Raw genomic sequence first — 17,098 nt, forward strand, 5'->3', positions numbered from 1 at the left:
CACACAAAAAAGGTGCCTACCTGGGGAGAGTATGTAGTGGAAGAACAGGGGCGATGTGTGCAGGAGGGAGGCAAAAATTAACATCGCTTAAGTTTTCATGTTTCTTTTTGCTGGACTGTATGTATCTTAAGTCAAGCATTTTAAAAGTCACTCAACAAAATGTAAAACCTAGAATGAGTCAGAAGTTTGTTTTATTTCAAGATAGTCTTTTAAAACTTGAATCTTATTAAAATTATTCTTATTAAGAAAGTTCCATGCTTTATGAAAACACAGAAACCTAGGCTTCCAGGAACCTACACAGCTGTCAAAATAAGGCTTTTATTATCCAGTTATAAGGTGCATGTGTAGTCTCTCTACAGCATCTGGATGCTTCAGACTCCCAGTCCAAATACCCACTGTGCTCCAACCTCGTCCTGAGGTGGACGTAGGCATCCTCCAGTCTGTGCCCTGTAGCCATCAAGTTATTTCTCCACTGCAGCATGTAAAATGCTCCTGTATGTTAAAAAATCTGTTTCATCTATCTAGCTTCAAAAAAGAAATCTTATTTTCCAACTGATGAAACCTGATAATACTTTTTTATGTAGCACATAAACACACAGCTTGTTCAATAAATGCATAAAGCAAGATATATTTCACTTCATAGTTCAAAATGCAGAGAAACTGAGCTGCACTGAAAAGTCTTAAGACCACAAACAGATCACTGTAGAGTGACTACAAAGAGCCATCGTATTTCTTTACTAACATTTCAAATTAAGTGCTGATGTGAAGACTGATCAAGCAGGTGGCAAATGCATTCAGAAAAATCCATATCCAAAGAATGCTGTAAAATGTGCCTCCTCTAACATTTCGGGCTAAAATTCCAATTTCTACTAGTTGTAGACACTATGAAATCAAACGTAAAGTTGCTTCAAACTCAAAGGCTCTTCACAGAAGAGCCTTCCACTATGTGTTAAGTTCAACATTCATAAATTATACAGGTAAGCTACATAGTAAGTATATAACATACAGAAAATAAACACATGTAAAGAAAACAAAATGAGCTTGATATGGGACAATCTTTATAGTACATCATTTCAACAAATTTTGTGAGTCATATGTTCCAATTTATTTCCCATCTGTAACAGTACACATTGTTGGTGGGTATTCTCTCACATATGTCTGTGGCTGGTCCAAGTGTGATGGTGGCAGGGGTGGGGGGTGTGACTCTGGTCTCTAAGACCTTAGCTCTTGACTCACATGCCTGCATCTCTAAGTTACGATGCTTCATAGATATCCTTCTTACACAGGGCTGGTTAGTGTGGCTTCTTTTTCTTGAGATATACAGTGAGTGTTTTTGATACAAAAAAATATACTCCACATAATAGAAGGCATCAAAACAATGATTACATTTTATATAAGTTAAATGATAGGGTTTTTTCTTCTTCCTGCTGTCTGAATTAAACAAGAAAGCTCTATCACAACCGTTATCTTTATGTTAAATATTCCACTATAAAAAAATAACTAGCATAGAAAGAATTAAAAATATGCAAAAGTAACAAGTTTGTTAAAATTTATACTTCATACATTGGTGTCAATGGAGAAATTCCTAAGGATTAATGTGGAAGTAGCAGAAACCTGTTTCAGGCTTCCGTTATTGCTACACCATGGCTACTTCATGGGCCATCTGGCCTGTTGTCATCCAGAGTGTTTCACACAGTGGTGCACTTGGTAAGGAAGGAGAACGAGAATGCACTGCAATACAAAAATATTATCTATTTATATATTAGCAAAGATTTATAAAACACATTCCAAAGCATATGTTGCTATGGATACAATAGACTTAAATAGAGAAGCACGAAGTCCTGAAGCACCCACAGTTATCTTAATCGGGAAAAATGATATTTATAAATATATATATATAATAATTTGAGAAGAAATAAAGGCAAAATTCTAATTTTAATCAAATAGAATTTATCTAATCATGGAGGTAGGTCTCCACTCAATTTATACAAATAAGTTATCATCTTTATTCAAAGAATTCTAAGTCTAGAATCTTGAAACTGGTCTTTGCTACTGAAATAATTTTAAACAGACTTCAAAACCAGTATTCTCACTAGCATAAACACAGAACTGGTATCTCCTTCATTAAAATCATTCTTGATATAAAGAGGTATAACTAAGTGCAGATACTTTGGCTTAACATTTAGTTACACAGTAAATACTATAAATTTTAAATCAGAAGAAAGTTTTTCTTCTTAGTTCTTATAATAAGCATAAAGCTATAAAAACAGTGGATTCCCTAAATTTTTAGATATTTAAACATTGTGCTAATGATTTTGAAAAATCATTCCTGCCTAAAAAGTCAAATTATATATATAAGTTATCAAACATTTAGTATATGTGGCATTTTAGTTTTAGTGCTGGGATTCATTTTAACAGATCAGTTTGCAACATATAACACATTCTTTCACTCAAAAAGGTTTTCTAAGATGAAAAATGTTAACTCTATTTGCAGCGGCACATTAGAGGTGGAGGTCCCACCGTGGAGCACGGGTATCAGAGCACTGTCGAGATCGTTGAGGTAATGCTGAGGCAGAAGCTGGCCTTCACAGCCTGCCTGAAATTCAACCTGGAAAAGAAGAAATGCTGCTGAGGTAACTCTAGAAAACAAGCCCTCTCTTCTGCTCAGCAGACACCTATACAGCATTTTTGCATATTCAGCTTAAGGATGTTAGTAAAATGTTATTTTCAAAAATATATTCTATTTCTTTACTCACTCTATAAATTATAACATGTATTGTTGCTAATTTATATTTTAGATTTCCATTCAACTAAATACAGAAGTAAAAAGAGATCTGAAACTTTTTTAAACAATTAGCAATGTAACTTAAATTGCATTAAAAATGAATTGAAAAATCAACTTACTGTGTTTCAAATTGTTGCAATACTATGTCTTGTATAAGATGCGCAACTGTGTGCGTGCATGTGTGTATGCAGCTTTGCATTTACCTGTGTGCACAAGTCAAGTGCAGAGGTTGGCTGCACAGCGTGTCTCACTGTTTCAGCTAGACTAAGTAAATAGCAAGCCCCAGGATCTTCTTGTTCTGTCCCCACAGCCCAGGGTTGCAGGCATGCACTCTCATGCCCAGCTTTAATGTAGGTGCTGGGGATCCCAACTCAAGTCCTCATGCTTATGCAGCCCGTCCTTTACCTACTGAGCCACCTCCTAAGCCCTGCAATACTATTTAATATTACTGATAAAATGTATATTTGTATACACTCAATAATAAAAGAAAACAGTGCTTAGTCGACTGATAGTCATCAGGAAAGTAATAAAAACAGAACTCCTTTTTCCATCAGAGGCATGAGTATAACACATTGTGCTGGAGAAGGAAACTAAAATATGAACCACTGTTTAGAGAACGGGATTCTAATGAAGAATCTACATTGAAAATCTCTACTTGATGTCAAGAGCTACAAAATAAATATGCCCAACAGATATGCACTAGACATTCTGGGAAAGATAAATGGCTTTTCTATGTAGTAAGATCACTGTTTGCGACAAGTACAGATGCATATTAAGGTAACACTGGACATCCTATTGCACTGATCAAACCGTCAATGTTCAAAAGTTCAACTTGGCTTGAGATACAGCATAGCACAGCACTTGCCTAGCATGCACAAGGCCCTTGATTATAAGCTGCTAGGATACAAGAGTGTGGATAAGACCTATATCAGAAATTACTGACAGAAGGCAGACCTGGTGGCAATAGGCCGATAAAGCAGCTATTTGGGAAGCAGAGGCCAGAGGATCACAACTACACAGTTTACCTGGGATACAGGATGAGTTCAAGGTCAGACCCCACCTTGAAATAAAAAATGAAGGGCTAGAAAAAACCAGCTTTGAGAGGGAACATCTGCCTTGCACTGGGAGACCTGGGCTTGCACCCTCAGTGCCTATTTCAGGCATATGCCGACATTCAGTGAGTGCACGCCTGGACCTGGCACTGTCAATCAAGGAACTTGTTTTATGGTTATACTCAAATTTATGCAAAAGCAAAATACTGTCAACAAACTAAATTTCAATCAAAATAATTAGTTATCCATTTATTTAATCAACTATGACTACTATACAACCGTTAAAAAGAATATGTACTAATATATAATCTGACATATTAAAAAGGCATAGTAAATAAAACATTTGAAGACTGATCAAAAGTTTTATCACACATACATACGTGTACACACACACACACACACACACACACACACACACTTACTTGTACCTGCATAAAATCACAAGAAATAATAGAAATATTAATACCAATTGCCTGGAACAACAATTAAGGAGAGTCTGGACATGAAGTAGTGCTTGGGAGTTAAGAGTAAGAGGAGACCTTTCCAGTGCTATGGCTATGCATAGCTCTTTTGGGAGGCGTGTACACTATAATCTAGAGTAGACCTCTCCAAGGCCCACCAATTCCACACTATACAGCACAAGTGCTGCTCCTTGGAGGTGTTTAATGAAATGGTGTGTGTGTGTGTGTGTGTGTGTGTCTGTGTACACTTTGAGATTTTTAATTTTTGAGTGGTGTAAATCCAGTTAGAATAAATGTCAACGCCTATCTACCACAGAGGACATTTACGGATCAGCAGACTAGGGTCTGCAGGCCCCGCGCTGTGTTCAAGTCTCACTGGATCACAGCCATACTCATTCAGTTGCAGGAGCTGCTTCCCACGCTAAGAGGTGGACTGCCACAGCCTATAGTCCAAAAATAGTCACTCTGATGTTTTACAGAAAAGTCTGACTGCCTCAGGGATGGGAGTGTAGCTTAGTGGTAGAGTACTTGTCTAGCAGTAAGGCCTCAGGTTCCATTACCAGCACCACAAAAACCCAACCAACCAACCAACCAACCAATCAACCAAAACAAAACAAAAAACCCCAGGAGGCTGCCTTTTCCCAAAAGGTTAGATAAAACTCTGATTACGTTAATATAAATGGCATTAATTCAGGACCAGCAAGATGGCTCAGAGGAAAAGCACTGTGGACAGGCCTGACAATCTGAGGCCCTAGAACTCAGGTGACAGCAGAGGACTGACAGGGACTTTTGATTTCTACATATGCACCATGGCACACATGCCCCACAAATAAATATACTGGTAGAAATATTAACTTCAAAATTACATCACAAAAGTACATGTTACCATATCAGTGTCGATGGAAACTCTGAGTCCAATTTTGTTCATTCTGTTACTCTTTAGAGTTCTCAGATGAGGGCATAGGGCGGCACTACAAGCCATGGCTATCTCTTTTGCAAACTGGTAACTAGTTGATAAAATAGACACATCTTGGTCCTTTAGGAAGTAGAACACCTGAAAATCAGTTAAATTAGGAAAGAAATCATGATTATAAGCAACAATTAAATTGAATTAAACAAATTAAAAAGTTAATAAAATTCCAACATTAGATCTTTGAAATCACTAGTTGAGAACATTCTATATCTACAGCCTAAATCTGTAAGATAAATAAAAGTTTAAAAGCAAAGCTTATATTTTATGGGAATAGCCCAGCTATTTTTGCCCAAAGTTGACTTGTGTCAATAAAATCCTTGTTAGCTCAGTTCAGAGCCGACACTGTAAAAACATGTCTATGGAATTAGACTGGACAAAGAGACAATGCTCTGTAGCTGCTAATGTCCTCTACAGTCTGTTCCTTCTACACATGTGAGACACCAAGATGATAAGAACTGACCGCCTCACTGCAGAGAGGACATGGACTGCTAGGCTGTGGGTCAGCAGCTTCACAGTCTCTTTTAAAACGCAGAATGTGCAAAAATGCTTTCCATATATGCATGCTGACTACAAGCTGGTGTCGACAAAGTCTTCTATAGTAAAATAACTTGAAAATGTCAATTTACCAAAATGTAACTATTAGTTGCCAGGAAGTACTATCATGGTGAGGGCTTAAAATAAGTATTTGCAAATTCAATTATGTAAGAGATTTCTGGGTGGGGATCTGTTTCAAGGTGGAAAGTGAAAGGTATAATAAACTATACTTAAGTGGGCAGAGGCTGAATATGCTGTATTTCCAAGTGCACACATGCACATGTACACACACACACAAAGGGAGGAGCCCTTTCTCCATACCTCAGTGCATTTCACAGTCTTCTCTTCTGTTTCAAAATCTGCTTCCAGTTTTACTTTTTCACTTGGAAATCCTTCTAATGATATCCCATCTACTGAACTGATAACACTACGTAATAAAGCAGAATACAACATAATTAGTACAGTGTTTTCTATGATATTGATTGCTGAATTTGGAAAATGAGATAAGAAAGTCAAAGTTTTATATTTAAAGTAGCAAGAAATATCTCAATTGTATATAAAATAATCATTTCTCATGATTCTTTGATTGTCCATAATCTTTTTGTTCGGTAAATTATCTCTTTTTTCATATATCCAATTCAGACCTAGGTTTAATATACTTTAGTTTCTTAACAAAAAAGTATCTCCACATCAGAAAGCTATTTTCTGGGGTTGGGTATGCCACTCACTTGACAGGATGCCTGCCTAGCATGCAGACAGCTCTGAGTTTGGTCCCAGTACCACAAAAACTGGGAATGGTAGGTCTAGGCCTTTAACCCTAACACTCAGGGGGGCTGAAGCAGGATTTCAAGTTTAAGGCCATCCTGGGCCATATATTGAGTTCACGTGCAGCCTAGGTTATGTGGCAAGATATTAGTTCAAAAGTCTATATTTTCCTTCTTCCTTCTTCTAGACCCCTAACCCATCTACAAAAGTGAGAGATTATGGGTAATGGAGAAGAAGGAACAGCAGTGGTAACTAGTAAAGCCTCTAGATTATGTCATTAAGTCTAGCTTATTACAGGGAATTAACAGTTCAATAATTAAAAGGAAACCCATGTTTTAAAATCAGACCCTCCCCAAGTTGACCTTTCGTTGCCCAACTTATAAGTCTGGTTAGTTACATGTTTGAAAAACTATGTATTCATTGGAATAGAAACATTTAAATTAATGGGATAATTCTATATTCATTCATAAAATATATACCATTGTACTGAAAGGACTTTTCATACTTCAGCCTCCATCAAATAAGAAATTCCTACCCTTTATTTTTCTTTTCTTCAGAGTCCACCCAACAGATGTCCACATATTCCCTCAGGTCTACTGCATCAACTTTCCCACAATGAATTCTAAAGTCCTTTTGCTCTCGTAGAGCCATCCGTAAGCCATCCATGGTTTCTGGAGTTATCTGAACCATTAAGCCATCTAGAAATCAGAGTTATGCTTCATATTGAGTTTGCCAAATTTCAGTATGTGTGACAAGTAAAACAATTTACTATTAAAATATGCTTGGTTCAAGATAAAAATTTTAAATATCCTTTGTTAATTATTTAAGTGGTTGTTTTTCACTAGGAAAACAAAACTATCTTATCAAGTTAAGAATTATTTTTAAGGTTATGCAAATAAAGTAAGTTATGTTACTTAATAAAGCACAACAAAAATATCATGCCCCAGGATTAAGCAGGATTTATCTTAGGGATGCAAAGATGATTTGATATATGCAAATCAATAAACATCACCTCAACTGATGGACAGAAACCATGCATCAATCATCTTTCAGAAGAAAACACTGGATAAAAGTCAACATCCATTCATGAAAAAATCTTAGTGAATTAGATAGAAGGAACATACCTGAAAATAAAAAAGGCAATACAGGACAAACCCACAGCCAACATCACAATGAAAGGGGAAGAGCTGAGACTATTTACTTTAAGATCACGAGCAAGACAAGGATGCCCCTTTTCACTCTACTCTTAAACTACTGTAGTTACCCAGACTCTAAGTCAGGAACACACAGGAAAGGGTATCCAAATAAGGAAGAGGAAAGTAAAATTGTACCTGTTTACAAACTGTTTAAGTCCAATGAAAATCAGTTAAAACTGAATACCAAAAAAGGAGCATGTTTATATAGAGAACAAGCTAGCTGAGAAAGACATCAAAACGGCAATCCCTCTCAAAACAAAAAGGAATAAACTTAATGATTTTATAAACCAGATGATTTCTACAGTGAAAATGACAAAACGCCAATGAAAGACTTGAAGACACAGGAGAGTGTAGACACAGCCACATTCATGAATTGGGATAAAAATGGTCAAAACATTGATTCTAACCAGAACCAAAAGTACAGCTGGGTGTGCCTCTGCCTAAAATCCCAGTTCTTAAGGGGCTGAGAAAGAAAATGAATGTAAAAAGACAACGCAAAGCATAAATAACAAAATGTGCACCAAATTAAGTCTCTCCAGTACAACAAGGAGAGAAGAAGAGTGGGGACTAAAAATGCAGTCAGAAGAAAACCTGCAGCACTGGGGTAGTGCTGTCTCTGCACACTGGCGGCAGGTGTGGGGTGAAGTTAGAGGCTAGCCTGGACTACAGACTCAAACTTTGTCTCACAAAATCAAAATCTGGTTAAAAAATTCAGAAATGATCTGGAGACACTTCTCTAAAGTTCTACAAATATCCAAGAAATATATGAAAAAATATTTAGCATCACTATAGTGAAATGCAAATAAACCACCATATTTTCTCATCCTGGTCAGAATGGCTACAATAATAAAAAACTCAAAACAGTAAAACAAATGCTTTTGGGACCAGAAAGATGTCTCAGTAGTTTTAAGCATTGGCAACTCTCCCAGAAGACCTAGGTTCAAGTCCCAGTACCCCCATGGCTGTTCACAACCCTCTGTAACTCCAACTCTAGGGCACCCTGTGCCTTCTTCTGGCCTCTGTCGACACTGCATGACTGATGTGGACAGACATGCATGCATGCAGGCAAAACACCCATACATATAAAAATAAATAAGTTTTAACTCTCTATTAAAGTAAGTAAAGGAGATGGAGAAATGGGAATTTGTTCATTTACTTATGTGTTGGTTCTATTTACTTATTCACTTACTCATTTACTTTGTGGTACTAGGATTAACCAGGGCTTCAGCAAATGCCAAGCCAGTGCTCTAGCACTGAGCTACATTCCCAACCAGAGAAAAGGAGACGATTATACATTGTTGATAGGAATGTACAATACTATAGCCATTATGGAAAACAGGAGGTTAATAGGTCAAAATTAGAACTACATTATAATACAACTATTCACCTACTGAGTGTACCTCAAATGAAATTAATTAATCAGAGATAAATTGGACATGGGAGTAAAGGTCTGTAATCCCAACACTCAGGAGAAACAGGCAGGAGGGTCTGAGGATTTGAGCTCAGCCAAATAGTGAGCCTAGGCTAGTCTAAGACAGCAGGACCCTGTCTGAATGCCCTCTGATGTTCCTCTCCCAAAAAAACAACAAAAAGAAAGACCCAGAGAGACTTCCTTAGGCCTAAGGGTAATGAGGATTGGTTCAATACTTTTCAAAATAACTTGGAAGTATTCTGTGAAACTGAACATTTACCAATCTAATTGGCTCAGGAATTCTAATCCTAGATACATTTAGCACTATTGTTGTCATAGTAGAAACAGGAGACAACACAGAAGTTAATGGTCAGGTGAACAAATTATCACATATTCACAAAATATTTAACAGCACTGAACAACTTCAGAATATGCAGAAGCTAGAAACAAACAATACATGTGCTCATTGTTCTTAATAAGCATAACTACGTAACATAACCTTTTCTCTAAGTATGCACAATGTATGAAACAGTACACACAGTCAGTCTATTAGTAAGACTTGAGGAGAGGAAAAAGCAGGCTCAAGTACATCCAGTACTGCCATGCTATAGTTCTGGGTTTGGAGATTTTTTCACACAAGTTTGTGGTACTGTTTCTTAACAAGTTACATTTTTCCTTTGTAAGTATCAAATATTTTCTTTGGTGTTTTTTTTTTTTTTCCTGTTGTTTTGCTTTGAGACAAGGTCTCACTATATAGATCAGGCTAGCCTCAAACTCAAAGAAATCCACTCTCCTCTGCTTCCTAGGTGCCACCATACCCAACAAATGTATTTTTTAAAGGTAAAGGAGAAACAACGTTATGTTAAAACAAAGGAGGACCCAGGGTAAGATCAATCCTTACTTAGAAAGACAAATAGGATGGATATTGGAAGTAGGAGAAAATGAGAAAACAAGAAGCAGGATAGGAGCCTACCATAGAGCGCCTCTGAAAGACTCTACATAGCAGTGTATCAAAGCAGATGCTAAGACTCATAACCAAACTTAGGGCAGAGTGCAGGGAATCATATGAAAGAAAGGAGAGTTAGTAAGACCTGGAGAGAACAGGAGCTCCACAAGGACCAAATATATCTGGGCACAGGGGCTTGTCTGAGACTGATTCTCCAACCAGGGACCATGCATGGTTATAACCTAGAACCCCTGCTTGGATGTAATGTAGCCCATGGCAGCTCAGTGTCCAAGTGGGTTCCCTAGTAAGGGGAACAGGAACTGTCTCTGACGTGAACTCTATGGCTAGCTCCTTGATCTCCCCAGCCCCCCGTGGGAGGAACAACCTAGCTAGGCCACAGAGGAGGACATTGCAGCCAGTCGTGGTGAGACTTGATAAGCTAGGGTCAGATGGAAGGAGAGGAGGACCTCCCCTGTAAGTGGACTTAGAGAAGGGCAAGAAGGAGACGAGGGAGGGAGGGTGGGGTTGGGAGGGAATGTGGGTGGGCGCTACAGCTGGGACACAAAGTAAATAAACTGTAATTAAATAAAAAATAAAAAAATTATAAAAAAAAAAAAAGGAGAAGGTCATACCTTCAACTATGCTGGATTTGGCAAGAAATCCTGAAGATGTTTTCAGAGCACCATTGAATACCACGAAACTTGCACCTGTCACTGATAATGAATAATAAGTTATATTTTATCTGTTCATCTTATGCTGTATTTATTACTCAAAATAGATTTTCTACATTGAGTATTTAACAAATGTTATTCTCATAATACATTAGAAATACAACAAAAAACCAAAATGAAATTAAAAAATATATAAAAGTGTTTCTATCTAATGATGGACTACTATATTATTTAAAATGTTTGTGCTTTTGTTATGAGGGTGTCAAGAATCAAATTCACTGCAGGTGAACGACAAGCTTATTTCTCTGTGGGAAAAACGACTAAAGTGCTTACTTGTGCATCAGGACCCGAGTTAAGATTGCTTGAACCCATGTAAATCCTGGGTGGGCGTGGTAGCATCCCTGAATTCTAGCCTTTGAAGACAGGCATGGACTCCTCAGACCGAAGACGAGCCATATAAACAAGCTCTGAGGGATCGTGTGCAGTGGTTTGAACAGGAATGCCTTCCAGACTGCTTGGCCCATAGGGAGTGGCACTATTAGGGGGGCCCTGCTGGAGGAAGATCTTCTGTGAGGGTTCATAAATTACCTTTTCTTGGCTGGCCAGTGGCACTATTGGCCTGAGTTTGATAAACTCCATCACTCTGTACACAAACCAGATGAGAATCTGCTTCTGTACTAAAGCTAGCTCCAATGCTGATGACATGCTCATTAGAAGAATTTATTACCTTCATTACCTGAGAGAAAACAACCACATTTATTAAGAACCTTTTTTAACATTTTCATTTTTAACATTTATCTCAGTCATGTTACTGATCAACTTTATAATTACCAAGCTTTGGTCTAATCACCTCCTTGGGAATGTTTCAAAGATTAGATAGATAGATAGATAGATAGATAGGTGATAAAATCTCAATTAATAGATAAAGAAAATGAATAAAAAAACCAGATCAAACATATTTGTTATTAAACAAATTCAAAAAGTTTAAAAACATGTATTATGTTTTAGATATCCCGATTCAAATTAAAACAAAACAAACAACAACAATAACAAAAAAAAAAAAAAAAAACCCGTCTAGTGTCAGGAACTCCTCTGTTCAAATGTCTTTAGATGCATAGCACAAGTCCACTTACATCACTGTACTTTTTCCGAGGTATTTTTATACAGCTTTTCCCCATTTCCATATGAATCAACAGCTGATCGATGTTATGCAATGTATACTGGTAATTTCGAAGGTCCTACATAAAATGAGCACAGTTCCATCAACATTTACCCATCCACTAAACTCTTCCATTACTATCTGTAGTTCAAACCTTTGACACAGTCCTATCTTGAACGACAGACCCAACTTGAGAAACAAAACAGGACCCCTGCAAAAAAAAACAAAAACAAAAAGAAAAAATCCCACAAACTAATCTTCCAACTAATACTCAAAATGAATAAGGAATATTAAAGCCTATCGTGTTAGGAGACCATTCTTCTTTCCTGTTAGTGGAATGGGTACAGAAATTGTGGTATTTTTATACAATGGAATACTACTCAGCAATCAAAAAGGAGGAAATCATGAAATTTGCAGGCAAATGGTGGGATCTAGAAAAGATCATTCTGAGTGAAATATCCCAGAAGGAGAAAGACAAACATGGGATATACTCACTTATATAGACCTATAAGATATGATAAACATAATGAAATCTATACACCTAAAAAAGATAATCAATTGAGTGGACATGGGGTAAGATGATCAATCTTCATTTAGAAAGACAGATGGGATGTGCATTGAACGTATGACAGGAGTCTACTGAGCGCATCTGAAAGACTCTAACTAGCAGTGTTTTCAAAGCAAAGACTCATGACCAACCCTTTGGCAGAGTACAGGGAATCATAAGAAAGAAGGGGAGTTAATCTGATGGGGAAAGGATAGGAGCTCCACAAGGACCAAATATATCTGGGCACAGGGTCTTTTCTGAGACTGACATTCAACCAAGGACCATGTATGGATATAACCTAGAACCTCCACCCAGATGTAGCCTGTGGTAGCTCAGTAACCAATTGGTTTCCCAAAGTGAGGGGAACAGGGACTATTTCTAACAGGAACTCGATGACTGGCTCTTTGGCCTCCCCACCCCCGAAGGGAGGAGCAGTCCTGTTAGGCCACTGAGGAGGGCTTTGCAGCCAGTCCTGAAGATACCTGATAAAACAGGATCAGATGAATGGGGAGGAGGTCCCCCCAATCAGTGGACTTGGAAAGGGGCACGGTGGAGATGAGGGAGGGAGGGAGGGAGGGACTGGGAGGGAATGAGGGATCGGGACATGGCTGGGATACAGAGTTAATAAAATGTAACTGATAAAAAAAAATAAAAATAAAAAATAAAAAAATAAACACCAAAAAAAAAAAAAAACAAAAAAAACAACTCTCCCAAAACAGCAAGTCATTTTTAAAGCTCATATGTTAAAGGTGCATTCACTTCTGGTGGTGCTGCTGGGAAGAGGCAGCAATCTAGGAGGTGGGGGCTTCTGTAGCTGGAGGTATGCCCTCATAGAGAAGACTGGGATTCCTGCCTCTTCCCCTTTCCCTTTTGCTTCCCAGGCACTGTGAGCTGAGGGGCTTCCCCCACCAACTACTCCCACACAATGCTCACCAGGGGCCCTAACAACAGAGCTGTTGTCAACTTCAGACAAATGTGATCCTGAACTAAATCTTTTGAAGTGACGAGCAAAAGCAAACTATTCTCCTTATAAGATTATCTCTTGTATTTTGAAAAAAAAAAAAAAAAATAACAGAAAACTGAGAATCTTCATGCTAGCTGATGGGAATTTGAAAGTAGGTCTTTATTTTTCATTGCTGAGTAATATTCCATTGTGTAGAATTTGCAGGTAAATGGTGGGAACTGGAAAGGATCATCCTGAGTGAGCTGTCCCAGAAGCAGAAAGACACACACGGTATATACTCGCTCATATAGACATGTAACATAGGATAAACCTACTAAAATCTGTACATCTAAAGAAACTAATCAAGAGGGAGGACCCTGACTAAAATGCTCAATCCCCATCCAGAAAGTCAAAGAGGATGGACATCAGAAGAAGAAAACAGGAAACAAGTTAGGAACCTGGCACAGAGGGCCTCTGAAAGGCTTTGCCCTGCAGACTATCAAAGCAGACGCTGAGACTTATGGCCAACTGTTGGGCAGAGTGCATGGAATCTTATGTAAGAAGTGGGAAATAGTAAGATCTGGAGAGGTCAGGAACCACACAAGGAGAGCAACAGAACCAGAAAATTTGAACACAGGGATCTTCCCAGAGACTCATACTCCAACCAAGTACCATGCGTGGAGATAACCTAGGACCCCTGCACAGATGTAGCCCATGGCAGTTTAGTGTCCAAGTGGGTTACATAGTAATGGGAAGAGGGACTGCCTCTGACATAATCTGATTGGCCTGCTCTTTGATCACCTCCCCCTGAGGGGGGAGCAGCCTTACCAGGCCACAGAAGATGACAATGCAGCCACTACTGATGAGAACTGATAGACTAAGATCAGAAGGAAGGAGAGGGGGACCTCCCCTATCAGTGGACTTGAGGAGGGGCATGCGTGAAGAAGGGGGAGGAAGGGTGGGATCAGGAGAGGAGGAGGGAGGGGCTTATGGGTGGGATACAAAGTAAATAAAGTGTAATTAATAAAATTTAAAAAATAAAATAGAATGAACAACAAAAAAGAGAAAGTAGGTCTACTAAACACTTATATAACACAAAGAAATATAAAATGGCAAAGTTATGATAGAAGGGAACCTCAGATATAACCTTATCCAGGCTTTCCTACTACACATGAGGATAGCAAGGTGATAATTTGTTCAAAATCACAAAGATGATTTACTTTACTAACACTTTTACTACAGCTTTGTCAAAACTTCAGAATTTGTGAAGATATCTCCCAATACCTCTATATGCAAGAACAGTAGAGCAAACCAAAAGGCAATCAGAATTAGGAACTAATAAATTAGAAGATATTGTAGTCTAAAAAGAAGCAGAGCCCATTTATGTTAAGTGCCTTAGGACTTAAAAATACCAAATACTTCAAGTTAAAATAGACAAATAAAATAGATGGAATGTACTAAATAAATGTTTAAAGAAACAGTATTTGGAACAACACAGTAGTTCAGTTACTTACAACAAGTAAATTCATAATAGTGTGTCCTATTTCTCCAAAAAGAGGCTTCCTGCCTCTGACACTTGTTAGAGGAGCAGGATACACTGCACATAAAAAGAATAACTGATCACTATCAACAACAACACAGAGTCCTAAGTTTATTATTTTTATTTTTCAAACAAACTATCTATAAGCACTACTCAGTCAATTATCAGAGAAAAGTAAAAGACATCTACGGAGCTGCTAGATGCTACACTAACTGGTAACGTTCACAGACTCTTACCTAAATTGTATGACAGGAAGGGTGGCTACACCCACTCACAGATAAAAAGAAAAATCGAGATAAAGATACACAAACCTGTTCACTTAAGTGTTAAAAAGATTTGGATCTGGACTTTTGTGATTCCAAAGCATTTTTTATTTTGTTTCCATTAAAATTTCGAATGAGAAGGAAAAATTACAACAATTGCTTCAACTGCTATAAAACTTTTCTAACTTAAAAAGAAATTTAAAAAAATTTAGAACTTAGCATTTTGGTCTTTCATTTTGTGGTGTTGGGGATTGAATCCAGTACCTTGTCCATGCTAGATGAGCATTATACCACTAAATTGTAAAACTAAAGACTTTAAAGACATTTACAGTTAATATTAAATAGTGGTAATTAAAAAATTGTAACATAATTTTATAGTTCTTACATCACAACAATAAAAGGAACTTATATAAAGAGTCCAAGGAGCCAGCGCAGCAAAAGAGAGGACAAGAGGCTTGTCAAATGTCTACTTCCTCTTTAGGGCATGCGCTGTATGCATAGAACACTAAAAAGAAGACACTTTGCTAGCAACACAGAAGTACTCTGAAGCTGAAAAAAGGAGCATTCTTTTTTCGATGTTTAAAAACTGACACATTTTTAACATTAAGTTCTCAGCTTTTGAAATAAGCAATCTAACTTTTAAATATCTATTGTAAAAGCATTCTTCATTCACCTTCTAAGAAACACTGTGTATCTAGCACTGTTTTATAACCTTCAGTCAGAGCATCACATCCTTGAAAGTACAAATATATTTTGTAATCTTCAAAAAACAAAAACCTCCTAAGTTATTGAATAACAGAGATCTAAAGTCGTAAAAACACAATCAGTGTTTAAAGACAAAACTATTAAGGATATGATTAATGTAAATGCTGAGTTTTTGTTCATCATTTTATGAGTAAGGAGGCAATTTTACTTAAGACACTGGACAGGCTGTGGCTTAGAATAATATGCTATCAGTGTTACAATCTTTTGATTAATGATCTCTAAACAGGTGGTCACTGAAATGTCCCACATGTACATTCCATAAAAATCTAAGTCAAATCTAAGTAGGCATGAGTACCACTAACTTCAGTGTCAGTCTATTTAAGGTCTAGCAAAACATAACAAACACAGGACATTGTTGAGGCTAGTTAATCTCCATCGATGGCTCTTCCCATCACTACTATACAGCTTTGCAGTTTCAACCCTGTGATCTTTTGAGAAGTTCCTTATGCTACTCCATCATCTTCTAAACATCACTGTAAGAAAACCAGTCTTATTATTTTTAGGTGCTTCTATCAAAGCTACAAGTCTTGTATGCCTTATAGTGATTGACAGCTAACTGGTATATTTTCCTAATCTTCAATAAAAACAGCATTCAGATTTTATTATTTTATTATTTTATTATTTTTTGTTTTGTGCTGGATGAAGAAAATTCTGGCTCAAAGTAAAATGCTATACATTCTTAGGATTACACACAAAGTATGAGATTAAACTTAATTTTTTCATAATATGATCAAATACTTGTCCTAAAAACTAAGGAACCCTTGTCATCAAAGTCAGAAGTTGCCAAACAGAGGGATTCAAACAAACCATCTTTCAGAACTGTGCATCCTGAAATAGGAGTAACTTTTATTTTTCCCAACACTAAATTGTCTCCAAGATGATACTTACTAAATTATTTAAATCAAATGCCTTATTGTTAAATACAATATGCTGCAGCACAACAAAAAATACTTTTTTAAAAAGCCAAGGATAAAAGTACAGAAAAAAATTTAAAGTTTAACATTAGAAACAATTTTGAAATGACAAATATAACCATATAATAAAGTCTATCCTAATAGCGTTAGAATTTTCAGTTGTGTCAAAAGTC

The 17,098-nt window shown here is 37.2% G+C and overlaps 1 protein-coding gene across 5 annotated transcripts in view; it reads right to left on the bottom strand.

Moving 5' to 3' along the window:
- Positions 1–174: 174 nt before the first annotated feature.
- Zfyve16 (zinc finger FYVE-type containing 16) overlaps positions 175–17,098 on the bottom strand; it is a 45,037-nt gene continuing 28,113 nt past the window's right edge. For all 5 annotated transcript variants that reach the window (XM_021634073.2, XM_021634075.2, XM_021634076.2 and 2 more), the window contains 8 exons: positions 14,958–15,040; positions 11,928–12,032; positions 11,383–11,530; positions 10,756–10,836; positions 7,106–7,268; positions 6,127–6,232; positions 5,185–5,352; positions 175–2,608 (listed from right to left, as the gene is read on the bottom strand). In XM_021634073.2, coding sequence (XP_021489748.2) covers positions 2,447–2,608; positions 5,185–5,352; positions 6,127–6,232; positions 7,106–7,268; positions 10,756–10,836; positions 11,383–11,530; positions 11,928–12,032; positions 14,958–15,040 — 1,016 coding nt within the window. In that variant the 3' untranslated portion in view covers positions 175–2,446. The remainder of the gene's footprint in view (positions 2,609–5,184; positions 5,353–6,126; positions 6,233–7,105; positions 7,269–10,755; positions 10,837–11,382; positions 11,531–11,927; positions 12,033–14,957; positions 15,041–17,098) is intronic.

Source organism: Meriones unguiculatus, chromosome 2 (assembly GCF_030254825.1).
Source record: "Meriones unguiculatus strain TT.TT164.6M chromosome 2, Bangor_MerUng_6.1, whole genome shotgun sequence".
Lineage (NCBI taxonomy): Eukaryota > Metazoa > Chordata > Mammalia > Rodentia > Muridae > Meriones > Meriones unguiculatus.